The sequence below is a fragment of the Stegodyphus dumicola genome, chromosome 8 (assembly GCF_044657685.1).
Source record: "Stegodyphus dumicola isolate Sdum_Otavi_A_Nest chromosome 8, ASM4465768v1".
Lineage (NCBI taxonomy): Eukaryota > Metazoa > Arthropoda > Arachnida > Araneae > Eresidae > Stegodyphus > Stegodyphus dumicola.
Genome location: NC_140775.1, coordinates 192,688,574 through 192,707,740, shown reverse-complemented (window position 1 = coordinate 192,707,740; position 19,167 = coordinate 192,688,574). Strand labels below are relative to the sequence as shown.

The 19,167-nt window shown below is 31.2% G+C and overlaps 1 protein-coding gene across 2 annotated transcripts in view; it reads left to right on the top strand.

Moving 5' to 3' along the window:
• The window catches only part of LOC118200353 (rhotekin-2-like), a 219,750-nt gene that overhangs the window by 191,592 nt on the left and 8,991 nt on the right, over nt 1-19,167 (top strand). For both annotated transcript variants that reach the window (XM_085822860.1, XM_085822859.1), the window contains exons 7-10: nt 456-660; nt 6,208-6,333; nt 16,305-16,470; nt 18,096-18,212. In XM_085822860.1, the coding sequence (XP_085678986.1) occupies nt 456-660; nt 6,208-6,333; nt 16,305-16,470; nt 18,096-18,212 (614 nt within the window). The remainder of the gene's footprint in view (nt 1-455; nt 661-6,207; nt 6,334-16,304; nt 16,471-18,095; nt 18,213-19,167) is intronic.

The following is a 19,167-nucleotide window of genomic DNA, read 5'->3' as shown; positions in this document are numbered from 1 at the left end:
TAGAATATTCTCAGTTTTTCAATTTTTGATGAATTTCTTGTACTCATTTGTTGAAGAGGAAGGTTTGAATCAGTGTTTTCAAATGCATATTATTTGCACATTCTCCAGTGTTGAATATAATATGCAATATTATATTCAAATTAAGGAGTCAAAAGTTAATGAATGAGTAACTTTTTATCAAAACTTAAGACTTTTATTAACTTGCTTAGAATCTGTAAAGATAGTTAACTATATATGAACTTCTGTACACCATTCATAGATTTCTGTATACCATTTGTATGTTGTGTCAAATATACTGTGATTTATCACATAATTCTTTAACTCTCAAAATATTCTGGGGCAATTTCCTTGAAAATTATGTATGAAAAAGGACATAAAAGATTTAGTTATTTTTATAATTTTAATTAGCTGATACAGTAAATTGTATGATATTAATATCAATTTCTCTTTTTTAGGTATTCTGAGTTTGATGTAGTTGCTCATGCCAAATTGAATTTAGCTGATGCTAATTCTCGTATTAAAACATACGATTTAATCATGGAGACGTCAGAGAAAAGTAGCCATCAGCTACCTCTCTTTGGTCATTTTTGCTGTCGATTAGCTGTGCAGCCAGCTTGTATGACAGATGAAATGCACTCAGGTTATTTAAGTCTAGTCCAGGTGAATATAGTTTGTAAAACCTAATTTTTAGAAATGAGGTATTTTTATCGGTATAATCTAAGAATATGTTATCTTTTCTCAAGATCTTTTATTTTATAAAAATGTCAGTATTTTATCAGTTTAAGAGATGGTTGAAATCAAATGTTGTAGAAGACAGATTTACATTAATCATTCTCACAGTTCATTCTGATTACAAATGTTGACGTATGCATTAAAAGAACACTTCTAAGCAATGCTTAATTTGAAGCAGTGTACATCAGAATGGAAGTTACATGGCAGTGGATAAGTTCATAAAACAGAGCCATTACTTATATCAGAGGTCTCAAACTAATTATATTAAAAGTTATTTATTTAATTATTTTAATATTAAAGTGTTATGATAATAACAATAAGATTTTTTATTAGAATGGATTATATTCTAATAAAATACTTTCATCCACCAAAGTTGAAATACGTTTTTTAAAATTTGGAGTGGATAACACTTGATGTTAATGCAGTTTTTTTTTTTTTTTTAATTTATTTTAAAAACTTTTCTTTGTTGACCTAAGTACGAATTGACTTTAAATTTTTTAATTTATTTAATTATTAATTAATTTTCAATCGTTCATAAAATACTTTTTATTCATCCACTCAAGTTCAAATACCTTTTTTAAACTTGTAGTGGATGACACTTGATGTTAATACAGTTTTTTCAAACATTAATATATTTTTTTTTATTTTTATTTTTAAAGTTTTTCTTTGTTGACCTAAGTAGGAATTTAATTTTTTTTATATATTACTTATTTATTGGAAAAGTTCATTTGATATATGCCCAGTTTTGTAAAGACCGAGCAACTGAAATGTATTAATGACATACCTGTATAACACTGTTGCTTAGAAATAATTAGGAATTTTCATTTGATTTTAAATAAATGTAGTGGTAGCCCTTTTTAACTATATTATAAATATAAAATTCTGATGTTTTATGTGAAATATAAAACATTAGAATCAGTCCAGGTAAGTTATTTAATAATTTTTGGTCAGCAGTTGCCAAACGTTGAAAATTAACTAATCTTCTATTGCTGATATCTGTAATAAGAGTTTTTTATAGTTAGACTAATTATTTTAATTTGGAATATTCCTAAAATATATGATTCCTAAAATATACATAGTAGCTGCTAACGTAGGACTTGCACACATGGTGTTATAGATCCACATAATTACTTTATTAAATAAAAATTTTAGTATTAAAGGATAAAAAAACCATTGTCATTCCTTTCTGTACCTCAAAAATAAAAATACTATCAACACTTAATTTATTTTAATAGAATATAACTCCTAAATAGCTGTAAGAAATATTCTGCTTTTCCAATCAGCATTTTATAATCTATCTATTAAAGAAGATTATAAATAGCTGGAAGAACCAGTTAAAAAAAAATTTTTGCTTCTAAAAAGAGATGTATTTGCTTATGATTCATAGTAACCTTCTAAAAATATGAAACCATACATAGTCGACCCTAGAGCTGGTTCAATCACATTGGGCAGCTGAATTTACTGACAGCAAAAGTTTTAGATTTCAGGAGGCACTGGAGGAGATTTAAACAAAGACTGCCTTCACCTGGACTGCAGTGGCAAAAGACTGCCTTCACCAGACTGCAAAAGAGTTTCCTCTAATTTAACTATGCTGGAAGCCTTTATTACAAAAAATGCCAATGCATTTATCTGCTAATGATTCATCATTAATTATCTGTTAATAAACCAGCCCTTCCCATTTATAAGAACATAGAATAGAGTCGAAGTTTAATTTCATCTTAACCATCAGCAGCAACAATTGAAAAATGGGCATTTGCATATGAAAAAAAGTCTTGGCATATGAAAAAAAAGTTTTAAAAATTTTAAAGAAATACTTTTATATCAGGTCATCTCAAAAATAGTATATTTAGCATTTAGTTTTGAAGAGATATAAAAATTCTGTTTTGTTAACATAGTCATCTGTTCATTGTTTGAATCAGTAATGCTATTCCAGTTAGTGATTATGTTTTCTCAATTATTTTTCTTTTCTCTTCTGAATTTTTAATCGAAATTTCTGAATTTTTAATCGATTTTTAAATTTATAATTTAAAACAAATTAAATGTATTTTGTGTGATTCATGTTCTCTAGAATCGAACAATATCAAAAAATTTGTTTAGTTAAAACTATTTCTGTTGTAATATAGGAAAACCAAGTAAGATAGAAAAAAATCTTGCAAAATGAATGCAGAAGTTCTCTTTTCTTATTTTTTAATTATTAAATCTTTAAATAGTATATTGAAAACATAATGGCATTTTTTTTTAGTTGCTGATAATTTTTGTTTAAATAAATTTCTAATACACAAATAGTATTTCTGCTAAAAAAATCCTATTTTTAACATAAAATTTACAAAATATGTATAATTTTCACTCAGTATGGTGCACATGCAGGAGACTATGTGCTTTTATTTTGCATTGGTGTCAGTTCTGTGCATTGTAATTGTTTTTACTTTTTTCTTTCTATCTTATTTCTAAATTCGAAACCATGCATTATTTTAATTATTTGTTCGGCGTGTTATTGTGTCTTAATCATGCATTATGTATTACTGTTTCAATAATTTTCTTCAATTCTTTATCCTTACACCATCAAAAACAAAACTTCATGGTTATTAAATCTTAAAGTGGTTTAAACATTCTGCCATTTCAAAAGAATAATATGAAAATGCATAAGTTCTCTGAAATATCATTTCATTGCTCTCTGTTTTACAGTTTTGTAAGGTAAAGAGAGGGCAGAGTAGAAAAATTTCATTTTCACCTTATAGTAAAATTTTTGCTTTTTAGAGCAGTTACTCATTATATGTGTGTGTGTGTCACCTTAGTTTATGATGAATCTAGTTCAGAATCAATTACATCATGCATTTTGGACATTTAATATTATTATCTGAGATTTCAGTTCCTCACATTCAGCATTATATATATATATATATATATATATATATATATATATAATGCTGAATGTGTCGTTAATTCGGAGTCAAAAGTCGTTAATTCGGACACCCATAATCCGGAATGATCTATAATCCGGAACTCAAAGCTAAAATCTTTCTGCGCATGCGCCGCGTTGACGCATGCTCATAGGCGTTTTACGCGTGCGCGCAAGACAGTTACGTCGGTGCATATGCGTCTGCGCAAGCGCAGAATACGTTTTCGCGTGCGCGTTTAATGTATAACGGACGGTATAAGCTAAATTTATCTAATTATCTATTTCGGTTAATGTTGATGGTTGCGTTGTTCCTTAATCTTCGAATTGGATCCGGCTTATTATTTTTTGCAGAGTGTAAGAGCAATTTTATAAAAGTAAGCTTGAACTTTCGATTATGTCAAATAGAATTTCCGATGCTGGAGTTCCCAAAGGATCTAGAAAACGAAAGTATGATTCGATGTCCATCAAACAAAAAACGAATTGCAAAAAAAAATGGATAAAGGTATATCCTTTGTTTATCTAACCGTTCCGAAATCTGTTTATCAATTTCACGCTGCTCTGCGCGGGGGGGGGGGACGTCGCGGCGCGCAATGAACTGGAAGTTGATCTGTCACCACTATCGTTATCTTCAGGGCAGGTGTTTTTATTTTATTCGGCTTATAATTCCTTACTAAATGTAGTAAGTATTTAATCTCGATGTACTCCGTCTTTGATATGATTTAAATCAAATTGCTCGTCATTATAAATATCACGAATACAAATCAAATAGTATTCTGGTTGCAATTTTCTAATTTCGGCTATGCGTAAGGTACGCATGCGCGCGTTGAAAGAAATGTTTAATAAAGTAAACAAATAAATATTAAGCTTCTTTTTTTGTAAATTTTGATACCCTTTAGATCATAATTGCTCATTATTTTATAAATTACGATTTCATATTTTTAATTTTATAATTTCTGCATGCCATCTTACCAGATTTAAACTGATGATCTATAATCCGGAAAAATCGATAATCCGGAATAGCCGAAGTCCCGACGAGTCCGGATTAAAGACTTTTGACTGTATAATCATTTTTTATTCAGTATTATATGTATTATACTTATCATACTTCAATTTTGTTACCCTATGTTAAATAATTATTCTCATGTCAATAGGCTATAGTTTTTATTGCTTAAATATTAAAAATTTCAAATAATGATATGAAGGTGCAAGAGCAAGGAACTATGTACACTGGAAAGCTTATTTTCAATATTAATCCTCAGTTTTAATATAAGGCCTGACTATGGGTGTCTATTATCATCATGAGAAACAACATCCTTTTGATTAACAAGAGAATGCCTCTTTTTTTTTTCCAATGTTTGCACAGTCATGCCAAGAATTCAAGATATATATTACCATATGTATGCCTCTAATATCTAAAAAAAATCTCTTAAGGGATGATTTCTTATTTTGATGAGATTCATCTTTTTCTGCTGAAAGAATCAACCATTTATGACACTTACATCTATAAAGTATTCAGTTTTAATCATCAGTGATTGCACTTATTAAGAACATGAATTCAATTTGCAAATGCCCATTTTTCAATTGCTGCTGCTGATGGTTAAGATGAAATTAAACTTCGACTCTATTCTATGTTCTTGTAAATGGGAAGGGTTGGTTTATTAACAGATAATTAACGATGAATCATTAGCAGATAAATGCATTGGCATTTTTTGTAATAAAGGCTTCCAGCATAGTTAAATTAGAGGAAACTCTTTTGCAGTCTGGTGAAGGCAGTCTTTTGCCACTGCAGTCCAGGTGAAGGCAGTCTTTGTTTAAATCTCCTCCAGTGCCTCCTGAAATCTAAAACTTTTGCTGTCAGTAAATTCAGCTGCCCGATGTGATTGAACCAGCTCTAGGGTCGACTATGTATGGTTTCATATTTTTAGAAGGTTACTATGACTCATAAGCAAATACATCTCTTTTTAGAAGCAAAAATTTTTTTTTTAACTGGTTCTTCCAGCTATTTATAATCTTCTTTAATAGATAGATTATAAAATGCTGATTGGAAAAGCAGAATATTTCTTACAGCTATTTAGGAGTTATATTCTATTAAAATAAATTAAGTGTTGATAGTGTTTTTATTTTTGAGGTACAAAAAGGAATGACAATGTTTTTTTTTATCCTTTAATACTAAAATTTTTATTTAATAAAATAATTATGTGGCTGTATAACACCATGTGTGCAAGTCCTAGGTTAGCAGCTACTATGTACTTTTTTAAATGTAAGTGTAATGTTTTTATGATTATTGTATTTCATCCTTTCATTTTGCAACACAAAATCTTTGTGTATATTACATTATTCAAATTAAAAAATACTTATTATTTTTATTTTCTCTTATATTTTGAATAATGTATTCAAGCTGAATAATATTTCGTATTTTCCTTTTTCCTTTGCATAATAACTTGGAACAATTTTTTGTACTCTTTCTTTTGCTGGTACAATTATTTTCAGTCTATTTAATAAACAAATAGAAGTTTATTACACATTTTATTTGATAAAAATTATGTATAATATTCTTTCTTGCTTTATTTTTAAAGCAAATTGGAAATATAACGGGTTCCAGAAGAATGCTTTGTTCTTTGAAGAACTTTTCACTCTCTATGTGGTCCAATTTTGCAGATGTCCATAGTTCAAATCCTGATGTAGTCATACCAATCAAAACGGTAATTGTGAATTTTTATTATTTTTTGCCATTATTTGTATTTTCCCCCCTTTATATTATACATTATGCATGTAATACCGTTAAGTCCACTTTCAAAAATTGTCAAAATTCCAAAGCAGATATTAATAGCAGTTTTTAGACAGAAGAGAAATATGGACTTCATGTTTCTAATAATTTCAGTTGAAACTGTTTATTATGATGGTAACCAGGCTTAGGTACCTCTTTGTCAAAAACATTCTGCAGAATTATGGCCAAAGGGAGACTTGTGTTTGATAACCCCTCAAAATTCATAGAGTTTTGATTAAAATCTACACCAAACGTAAGATTGTTGTTTTGCCTAACTTTCAACTGAAATTTGTTTCATTGGATAACATCCTTATTGTTACAAGCAATGTATCCCTTGAAACAGTTGCAATTTATCCTGTTAGCTTTATAAAATGTTTGTTTGATAGAAGATGGAGATGAGTTTCCCCCAAGTTGAAGGAATTTTTATGATTGAGCATTACTTTCCAGGGCATTGTATGGAAGTTGTTGAAACATTTAAAAAGACTCTTTCATAATATTTGTCAGCCTAACAGCACCATGATTTTGAGAAATTGGAAGCATTATCCATAAGAAAGAAAGTGATTAGACATGTCTTCTGAGTTTAGATAAAATGAAAACAATTGGGAATGATATATTACAATCACTAACAAAGAGTGGGAGAAAGATGGCATCACTATCACATTTATGCATTGCGAAGTACTATTCAGTTATAAAAATTCTTTCTACCTGTGAAAAATCCATATTCACCTTGCACCAAGAAATGCTTTTTAACCACTTAACAATTTCATATTTTCCCCCAAGTTTGATTAAAAAAAGTCACATTTTTATTGTATTTTTTTGTTCATTTTACATCTATAAGTAGGAGAATGTTATTAAAATGTAATATTTTTAAGCATTTAGGACAATTGCTTTTTACTACATGTAAAATAATATTTTCTCTGGAATTCCGCAAAAAATATAAATGTTGAAACCTTACCAGTAAACATTCAAATATTTAGACAAAAATGATGTAAGCTTTGCTGCTAAAATACTGATGCTGCAGTAGTTCACATGAACCAAAATATGTACGAGGGTCACTCAAAAAGTTAGTTGCACTGTCTATGAAAACAAAACAGGAGGAAAATTTTACAATAACTTTATTTATATCTTAAATTTCCATTCAAAATCTACTTTTCAACATAATTACCTCCATTATTTAAGCATTTGTCAAGGTGTGGTACAAGTTTTTCGATGCCTTCTACAAAGAAATACTGTCCAATGTCTGATAACCATTCTTGGGCTGCAGCTTGCACTTCGGCATCCGAATGGTACCGTCGCTTTGAAAGTTCTTGTTTCATGGGACCAAACACATGGAAGTCAGGAGGTGAAAGGTCTGGGCTATAAGGAAGGTGATTCCACACTTCCCACCTAAACTTTTTCAGAAGGTCACACGTTTGTTTTGCTGCATGCGGTCTTGCTCTGTCATGCAGAAGCACAATGCCTTTCGACAGTTTACCTGGCCTTCGATTTTTAAGCGATTGTTGCAATCGTTTTAGTGTTTCACAATAAAAAATTTCATTAATTGCGGCACCCTTCGGCATGAACTCAGTATGCACCATGCCGTTCTCTGTCGAAAAACAGCGTCATCATCACCTTTTCTGCAGATAGAACAGTTGGACACTTTGTTCGTGTCAGGGAACTGCAATGTTTCCACTCGAACAAGCTACGTTTCGTTTCAGATGAGAAGTGGTGAATCAAAGTTTCATCTCCAGTCACAATTTTGTCCAAAAACTCATTTCCTTCCATTTGGTAACATTGCAGAAATGCAAATGCACTTTCAAAACGCTTTGCTTTATGTTCCTCCGTCAGTAGACATGGCACCCATCAAGCACAAACTTTATGAAATTTAAGGTGATTGGCAATAATTTTATGCACACTTCCATGAGAAATATCCAGTTCATTTGAGATTTCGTCTATCATTATGCGTCTGTTTGCAAGAAAGTATTCATTCACGCAAGTAGTGATTTCTGAATTTGTTGCATTTTTCTTGATTTCTGAAGTTGATGGTCTTCCCTCATGCTCAGCGTCGTCAATATCTGTACGTCCATTCTCAAACATGTTGCACCATTTCGCGATAGCTTGACGTGACATTGCATTTTCACCATACATTTCATGCAACTGCCCATAAATTTCAGTGCAGTTGCACCTTTTTGCCTACAAAAAAAAAAAAAAAAAAAAAAAAAAAAGAATCACTGCACACATTTCCAGTTTGGATGCTATTTGCTATTGTTGAGACATGTTTGCGACTGATTATCAGAAAAACTAAGCTTGCCTCGGGGAAGCCGCTACATCACGCGATAAAAGTACATGTCTGAAGTGTTGACACACAGTGTCATCCAAATAGTTTTAGACGGAACATATTTACACAGTAGTGCAACAAACTTTCTGACTGACCTAAGTATTTGCGTATATGCAGCCGAATTTACATTTTTACCAAGTTTTAAAAATCGGTTAATTTTAAAATGTGCAAAACCAAAATCATGTAAAACAAGTACTGTGTAAATCGAGGGATAGGTATATTTCTCTAAAGAGCATGTGTCCACTCTTCCAGCATAAGCGGTGACAGAGAGCATACCATTGAGTGATGATTCTTCATTTCTTTGGTTGAATATGTGTTTGAATGTGACAGCATTGATTTTTCTTTTACCTTTCGATGAACATATCTGTTATTGGCTTGGCTTTCAGAGAAACTTTGAACCAGAAGAAATAAAGAAGAATAATTCATATTGAGAGAACTGTAGTTCCATTTCCATTAATGTCCATTAATGTTTGAGCTTTTTGCCCCTTAATAACGCAGCTTTGACGGTTCTTGCTTAAAATGAGCAACAAGTAGGATACAAAATGAAAATATAATACATTAAATATTGAAGTGATAGAAAAATATTTACCGTAATTTCCGGAAGAAAGGCCGCATCAGCGTAAACGCCGCACTCGAGAAAAATGGTGGGAAAAAAATTAAAATTACACAGAAACGCCGCAATAGATCAAATTGTGCATGACATCGTCGTGGGCCGTATAGATGCAAAAACTCAACCTAAGTCCTGATATATGGCATACCAGTTAAGAAAAATGCATGAAATGAAACCATAACTCAAAAATAAATTAAAGGTAAGAAATGTATAGCTTCTATGCCGTTTAGAGACATTTTCAAAAATTTTCCGCTCCCTTCTTACTTAAAAACTATTCAACAAGTACTTGTACTCAAACTGATGGGATTTGTATTTGGCAGAATGCCAAGAAAAATCCATTCACGCTGAAGGGGAAATACGTCAGAGTTCGTTATTGCGAGGCAAGTGGAGTCGTGTCCGCCTTTGAAAAAAATTGCAGAAAAGTTAGGGGTGGAAAGAGGATGGGTCCTGGAAGATTCATCGAATGACAGAGCAGAGAGCCTATTCAAGTTGATGAGAATGTTGATTTGAAAGGGGGAAGAATGTTATTGTTCTGAGATCTCGTTTAGGGTGAATAAGGCACGTAGGTCCGTTCAAGGGAAAGAATGTAAACGAAATAACGTTCGCAAAAAGCAACTGAGTGGTCTTTTGTGTGGGAACAGCACCAGTCTATGCACAATGACAAGGCCATCCAAACTATGTACAATGACTCATTTTATTTTTAGTGCACCTAAACGCCGCATGGGTAGAAATGCCGCACCCGCTGAAAATTTAAGTTTTAAACACGTAAATGCCGCGGCATTTCTTTTGGAAATTACGGTAGATGATACAATTTTGAGATTTGTATCAGGTAACAAAATCTGTTGGCAAGGCTCTGCTTTATAGTGACAGCTGCAGTAGCTGAGGATGCAACAGGAGTACTTCCCTGGAGGTAAAAAAAAAATGAGAGAGAGTGTAAGATTATAATGAAGTTAAATATTAATGTAAAAGAATAAAATATTTAGGACTCAGTATTTTAAGATTTTCCATAAATGTTGGCTTTGCAGCTGACCATAACGTTCAAAATCGGAAAAAAATCTGCCAAATTCTTTTCGTGTGAAGATGCTATGTGTTATATTTTGAAACAACAATGAAAACTAAGCTATGCATTGTAACACATCTTATTTTTAAGAAAAGTTTAAAAAGGAACGAACATGTGCTTAACTGCATAAATTAGTCTTTTCCTAGAAACTTTAATTTGAAATGTGGTACCTAATAAAGTGAAATTCTCTCTTAAACATTTTAGGATTTTAATTCCATGAAAATGTATGTGTTAAAAAATTGACTTCAAGAAAGGATTTTTCCTAAGCAAATTGATAATCATAGTAATAAACTACCTATTTTTGCATAAAATGATTGAAAGTTTGAGTATTTTAATATCAATATAATTTAATTTTTGTAAAATTAAATATGTATAGGAATTTGTAATTTGTGTTTTACCAAAAGTATATGTTGTGAGTAAAACATGTTTTTTGGAAGCATATTAAACTTGAAAATAAAAAAAAAAAATGAGTTCAAAAACATGTCCTGTATTTTTGGGGACAAGGCTGTGGGCAGGCCAATGGAAACGTGATAACATACAATACAGTCAAAAGTCGTTAATTCGGACACCCATAATCCGGAATGATCTATAATTCGGACCTCAAAGCTAAAAACTTTCTGCGCATGCGCCACTTTGACGCATGCGCATAGGCGTTTAAGCGTGCGCGTAAGACCTTTGCAACTGCGCATTTGCGTGTGCACAAGCGCAGAATACGCTTTCGCTGCGCGTTTAATGTATAACGGACGGTATAAGCTAAAATTATTTAATTGTCTATTTCAGTTAATGTTGATGATTGCGTTGTTCCTTAATTTTCAAATTGGATCCGGCTTATTATTTTTTGCAGACTGTAAGAGCAATTTTATAAAAGTAAGCTTGAACTTTCGATTATGTCAAATAGAATTTCCGATGTTGGAGCTCCCAAAGGATCTACGAAAACGAAAGTATGTTTCGATGTCCATCGAACAAAAAATGGATAAAGGCATATCCTTTGTTTATCTAACCGTTCCGAAATCTGTTTATCAATTTCACGCTGCTCTGCGCGGGGAGGGGGAGAGGGAACGTGGCGGTGCACAATGAACTGGAAGTTGATCTGTCAACACTATTGTTATCTTCAGGGCAGATGATTTTATTTTATTCGGCTTATAATTCCTTATTAAATGTAGTATTTCATCTCGATGTACTTCGTCTTTGATATGATTTAAATCAAATTCCTCGTCATTATAAATATCACGAATACAAATCAAATAGTTTTCTGGTTGCAATTTTCTAATTTCGGCTATGCATAATGTATGCTTTACGCATGCGCGCATTGAAAGAAATGTTTAATAAAGTAAACAAATAAATATTAAGCTTTTTTTTTTTTTTTTTTTTTTTTTTTGTAAATTTTGATACCCTTCAGATCATAATTGCTCATTATTTTATAAATTACGGTTTCATATTTTTAATTTTATAATTTCTGCATGCCATCTTACCAGATTTAAACTGATGATCTATAATCCGGAATTGCCGAAGTCCCGACGAGTCCGGATTAAAGACTTTTGACTGTACTGCATTACTAATGTTTTGCTGTGACTAAATGTTTAATAGTGCTGCCACCAGTAGATTTTATTTCTGATGACTAAAATGGCTCAATCACTTGCAGTTCTTCTATAGTATTTGTAAGGTGTGTTGCGAATATAACTAATGCTGTGGGAACATGTGAAGATCTGGTATAAATTACCAAGGCCCACTTTGACCTCCTCCCTTTTTTAAAAGAAAATCTAAAGCTCAACTCAAAAGCTAATTCTTTTTTATTCACAAAGTTTGAAATTTTTTAACATGTAAAAAAACTATTTTTGCAATATAAAATCTGTTTTTATAATTGTAATTACATAATGGAGAAAGTATTTCTCTTGACAATTAAAATTACATACCTATAATTACGCTCATAATACAGAATCATAATAAAACCCAACATATCCAAACTGGATAGCCATTTTGATTACCAAATTGTTAAATAATAGGTACAGATGGTCATGTATAAAGATGTTAGCACTGTTTTTCCATCTGGAATCATCCTGCTTAACATCTGCATATGCTCCTGCTGGCATTTAAGACAACATCTATGAACTCATCCTTTACTAATGATCCTTTCGAAATATGTATGTTACAGTCAAAAGTCTTTAATCCGGACTCGTCGGGACTTCGGCGATTCCAGATTATCGATTTTTCCGGATTATAGATCATCAGTTTAAATCTGGTAAGATGGCATGCAGAAATTATAAAATTAAAAATATGAAACCGTAATTTATGTAAGAGCAATTATGATCTAAAGGGTATCAAAATTTACAAAAAAAAAAAAAAAAAAAAAAAAAAAAAGCTTAATATTTATTTGTTTACTTTATTAAACATTTCTTTCAACGCGCGCATGCGTAAAGCATACAATATGCATAGCCGAAATTAGAAAATTGCAACCAGAAAACTATTTGATTTGTATTCGTGATATTTATAATGACGAGGAATTTGATTTAAATCATATCAAAGACGAAGTACATCGAGATGAAATACTACATTTAATAAGGAATTATAAGCCGAATAAAATAAAAACATCTGCCCTGAAGATAATGATAGTGTTGACAGATCAATGTCCAGTTCATTGCGCACCGCCACGTTCCCACCACCTCCCCCCCCATGCAGAGCAGCGTGAAATTGATAAAGAGATTTCAGAACGGTTAGATAAACAAAGGATATGCCTTTATCCATTTTTTGGAGCAATTCCACTTTTTCTTTGATGGACATCGAAACATTCTTTCGTTTTCGTAGATCCTTTGGGAGCTCCAACATCGGAATTCTATTTGACATAATCGAAAGTTCAAGCTTACTTTTATAAAATTGCTCTTACAGTCTGCAAAAAATAATAAGCCGGATCCAATTTGAAAATTAAGGAACAACGCAATCATCAACATTATCTGAAATAGACAATTAGATAATTTTAGCTTATACCGTCCGTTATACATTAAACGTGCAGCGAAAACGTATTCTGCGCTTGTGCACACGCACATGCCCAGTCGTAAAGGTCTTACGCGCACGCTTAAACGCCTATGCGCATGCGTCAAAGCGGCACATGCGCAGAAAGTTTTTAGCTTTGAGGTCCGGATTATAAATCATTCCGGATTATGGGTGTCCGAATTAACGACTTTTGACTGTACTGACAATGTATGCAATGTTGGTATTCTATAGGTACTAAGTTTGAGTACCTAGGGATTTAATAAAATGCCCTGACCTTTTTTTAGGCAAAGTATGAAATATGAGAATCATTAGAAACTTCACCTAGGCATTGTATATAATACCTAGGAATTCTATAGAATGACAAATGTTTCTTTAGGCAAAGTAGGAAAAAAAAATGCCATGGATGGGGCTATTATTTAAGACTTTCATTCCTCAAAAATACAAATGTTATTTTGACTGCCATTAAAACCTTTTATTCAAAATACGTAAATATAGTAAGATGATCTTGGTGCACCATAACATATTTGTATTCTTTATCTGACTGAGACTGGAAATCTATAAGATCTACCTAACTGAGACTGGAAATCTATAAGATCTACCTAATCTATAAGATGGTAATTAAATTCAGAAAAACCATTGGTTTCACAATAATGCCCTTTTTAATACCATTTTTTTTTTTTTTCTAGCAGGGCTTACAAAGTTAGATGCACAGTTCAATACCATTATGTGTTTTTGTATTTCATTGAAAGTTCTTTCAACATTCAGTCACATTCTCTGTGTTCAATAGCCAAATGAATTTCATGAATTATGTGAAATAATTCAGTGCCCGTAACCTAATACTGTAGAGTTCTGACGGCTGCTTTAACAGCATAAATGAGTTTACTTTTGTTTTCCACGAACATTGCATCATAGCGATTCAGCAACCAATAGTCCCATGGTTCTTTCTTAATAGTCCCCCTTTTTTCTTTTCTTTTCTTTTTTTCCCCTCCCCCCTTTTTTTTGTGTGTGTGTGTGTGTGTGTGTGTGTGTGTGTAAGATCATATGTTAACTTCTGGTGAGCAGTTTGGTTATTCGAAAAGAATCAGAAATTTATTTCATACTTTGCCGTTTTGTCATTTGGTATTCTATAGAATGCCTAGGCAATGTGTGAAATGTGTAATCGTTTCATACATTGCTGGTTAATTCTCGGCATTCTATAAAATGCCCAGACATTCTATAGAATGCCATATTTAATACTTTGCAGTAGCATATGCAATTTAGGAGTTGCTAAATTGTTTGATTTCTAAATTTTATCATGTTATAATAGGTATGTTCATCGAATGCCTTTTAATTTAGTTTATTTCTTATCTTTTTATTTGAGACAGTATAAGTGTAATATTTATTTTTAATGATATACTATTAAAAACTTCTTTAAAATTTTTTTATAATTTTTTATAAAAAATAAAATTAAAATTAAAAAAAAGTTTTATAATTTTTTTTATAAATGTTTTTTAAAATTTGTTGTTTAAAAAATACTATCAACTTATTTGTATATTATATATATGTATATATATTGAATTCATTTTTTTTGCAAGAATGAATGAAATAAATTCATTTTTTTATAATATTAGTTATTTTATTGTGTAATTTATTGTAATTTGCAGTAAATACAATAATTATTCATTCACTCACATTTAATTTAATAATTGATTCTTTGTGTTTAGTCATGGAAGGTGAGATAAATTAAATTTTGAATTTCAAGGACCTATTTCTATACTTTGATGTCAGAAAGAGGTCACTGAATCACATGAATCTGTCAATATTTAGAACACTGGTATGAGACTTAGCTGAGTCACATGATCATGGACTAAGTTGAGTATGGATTTCTCATGAGATGTGCAACTTTCAACAGTAATACTGATCGGCAAATTTTATCCTGTGTTCAGTAATAAGTTGGGTAGATGTTATGGTTCTCCCGAGACATTCACCTTCTTTTATTCATTATATCGTATAGTCTTCCCGCAAGTAGACTCTGTTAGTTGATCTGGACTGTGTTTCCTCAGTTTATTTTATGTATATATTTAAAAAGGAAATTGCTGGTAGGATAAATGCATTGCAGTGCCTGAAAAAGACTATACAGACGTAACAGTTCACATTCATACCTTTCTAATAGTTACTTATTCCATACTTCTGTCAAATTTACAATATAAAAAGATACGGGAAAATGCCCTCCAAGCAAATGGGGAGCAGCAGATAAAAGGACTTTGATTTTGAAAAGTCATCTAATGATTTTCATGTGTGATGGAATATTCTAACAAATGGATTGTTAACCCCGATATAAGTGTTAAAATTTTGGAAGAATGATTGTTAATTTGATTGAATTTTAGTGGCATATTTTAACTGGGCACTATCAAATCTAAATTTGTTATACAACATTTAGATACGTTAATAAAATATCTCATCACTGAAATATGTTCTCCTTTTTTCTGGTGTAGTTCTTATTAGTCCACTGTTAAATTTTCTATAGGGTTTCTTTCTTTTCATATATCATTGATTTCATCAGAATTTATTTTTCTCTCATGCTACTAATATGCTATTTAAATTCCATTAAAATTTTCATAATACTATTATTATTTGTCACAAAAAATGTTTCCTTGCTTAACTTTTGTTTGAAAAGCCTTGTTTAGATATTGCTTATAGAATTTAAAATATATATACTTGTTTTTGTAGAATACACCGATAGTAAAAAAAAAAATGCATCGAAATTAAGCCAAATTTTTATCTAATTGAACTAATGCCAGGACAGTTCTATTATTGTGGTAAATTTTATTGCGAGGCAAATAGCCCTTATTTATTTACTTTTTGTAGTCTTAGAAACTTTAAGCCTATTTTAATTTTGAAATCTTTTTTCAGCATTTTTTTTCCCCTTACTATTATGATTCTGTTTTATAGGGTACTAAAGTGACACAAAGTTCTAAAGCTATTTCCTATCCAAGATTCAGTTTTAAAGTTGAATTTGGGGCAGAAGATGGCGACAAAGAATTTTTGCTTGCAGCTGATTCACCTATTCAGCTTAATGAATGGCTGCATTCTATATGTCAGCACATAAAAGATTATGGTCTGTTAATTTTTCCTATTTGAAAATTTTATAATTATTTATTATAGTTTATATTCCTTGTAACTCTTCACATTAATCTTTTCTGGCTCATATGTTGCAATCTGGGAAAACATACATTTACTTTCTCTGAATGAATGCATATTATCATATTAATATCAGCAATTATTTTGATGTTATTATATTATGGCATATTATTTTGGTAATATATGTGTTATTACAGTTACTCAGTTTATAAAGAAATCATATCCATAAAATATTCCATTATTCTGTCCATCTTAAATAACATAATAGACAAGCATATTTGATGTCAAGCTTGCATAAAAGTGAGAGGTTTTTAATTTTAATGCATATTATAAAATATGAGCCAGAACTTTAATACACATTCACTGTATAACTGCTGTGAGGACTTCTAAAGAATAAATGCTCAAAAGCGTTATAATAAGTCTCATAACCATAATTTGTGCAATTTATCAAAAAAGAAAATATATCCCCCTAAAAATAATATGAAAGGAAAAATACGCCAAAGTACGAAAGCATAAGGCTAATAAAGCTATTGCTATGTCCATCTGGGATATTCAAAACAGCATCTACTTGAAGACATTTGAATTGATTGAAAGGTCAGTCAAGCCAAGTATGTTCTGTGGCTTCTGTTCTTTTATTGAATAGGATTTGCAAACAATATATTGCAATCTGTATAATCTTTCAATATAGGTATTGTCCAGAAATATGGTACTTGGCCATCATTGAGGCAGTTTTGTATCCCCATGCAATGATGATGATCATAATAATCCTGCTGTTACAAACTAGCATGGCTATGAATCATGTTTCTGATAAAAAGCTGTTATCTGTGCACTTTTGACAGTGATGTTTGTTGTTCTACTAGTAGGTGTTGTGTGTGTCAAAAGAATAAATACTACCCCATGACAGTTCCACTAATAGCCTATGCAGTACCGTGCTTCCAAGATTAATCATTGAAACAGTTTAAAATAAATTTATTCTGATGAGGGTGGCATGGTAGTAATCGGGCATGAGTCAGTGATGATATTTTTTGGCCGAAACTAGGTATATCACCTGACACTGTGATATCATCTATGGTACTTGATTTGAATGCAGTATAGTATGCTGTATATTGCATTGACTAAAGCAGTTGTTCTCAACCTGTTTTGTTCCAGCACCTCAGAATATTTCTTCAAAATTGGAAGTATTTAAATGTGATTAAGAAATAGATTAATCAAAAGAATACTGGGCGAAATTCTGTTAAAAAAATTTAGATAAGTCTGTTTAAGAACTAGTAATGATACAAAATGAAAGGGAATTCTATGTTGAAAATTAGCCATTATAAAACAGTATAAATAAGGAATAAATAAAAGATATATGTTTGGACAAATTCAAAGTGAATAAAAATTTAGGTTTGTGTTTAATTAAAATTCTTTATAATAATAATTTTTTTAAAAATAGTTATGAATTTCTTTTACTGCTTTTCAATTTCTCTTTATAACTGTTACAAAAACTTTCTTGTTTTTATTTTAAATTCTAAATATGTAAAATGTACATTTATAGTCATTAAATATATTCATAAATACTTCCATTATTTATATGATTTTAATATTTTTTTCCCTTTTCAGAACTATGGAAGCCAGCGTCTGAGTCTTTAATGGAAATCTCATCACCATGTGCCTGCAGAAATTCACAGTTTTTGAGGCATAGGAACAGTTCATTGTATGATGAAACACCTTTCCTTGGTAAGTTTCCAGAGTGCTAAGCACAACAGTGTGGATGCATGTATTAAGAAATTGGAAATTGCACATTAAAAAGCTAGGATACCAACTAATACATATCCTGCCAACTATGAGTTATCTCGTAGGTCAAAGTTTGTGTTTAGGTGCCAGTTACGTGTTAATTCATAGAACATTTCTCTTTTACCTATACCACACATAATAGAATTTGTAGCATTTTCATGTTTCATGTTACAGTATTTTCATGTTTATTGTTCTTTGAAGGTATTTGGCTTTGGGGATTAGGAAAAAGCACAACAATTTGGTGCAATTCAAGAGATTTATTATAATTAATATAAATATAAGTAATTATAAAGTAAATAACATAGGATCTCGAAAATAATCAAACAATTTATAATAATCTTTCTTATAATAATTGTTGCAAAAATAAATAATCTTTGTTATAAGCAACCATCAACTACAATTATACTCATTGTCTATGCAGTCATAAATCATTTTACCTCAATAACCGACTACGATATAACTCATGTAATTGATCAAGCAATTGAAATTATCTAAATTTAGTATCTTTCCCATAAATACATGTTTTGTATTGCTACAAATTGTACAGGCACGGTAAGATGGCTTCCCCGCAAAGTGGTATTAGGGTTGCCATAATATGGCAAAGGAAGGCAGGGTTGCCACATTAGGTGAGAAATCGCCCATTTGGCAACAAAATTGGCAATATACCATGGACGGATGGAAAACCATCTAGAATGAATTCTTTTCGGGTTAGCCCAGAATGTCCTCAAACACAAGCTGAAAGCTATATAAACCCTGCTGGTTCGTAGTCAGTGAGTGTGTGCCTCGTCTAACGAGCTGATAGTTGGTCATTGAGTGAGTGTCTTGAAGTCTAGCGCCGAGTTGGTCATCGAGTGCATTGAGAGAGTCTTTTAGTGTATCGCGAGATAGTGCATCATTG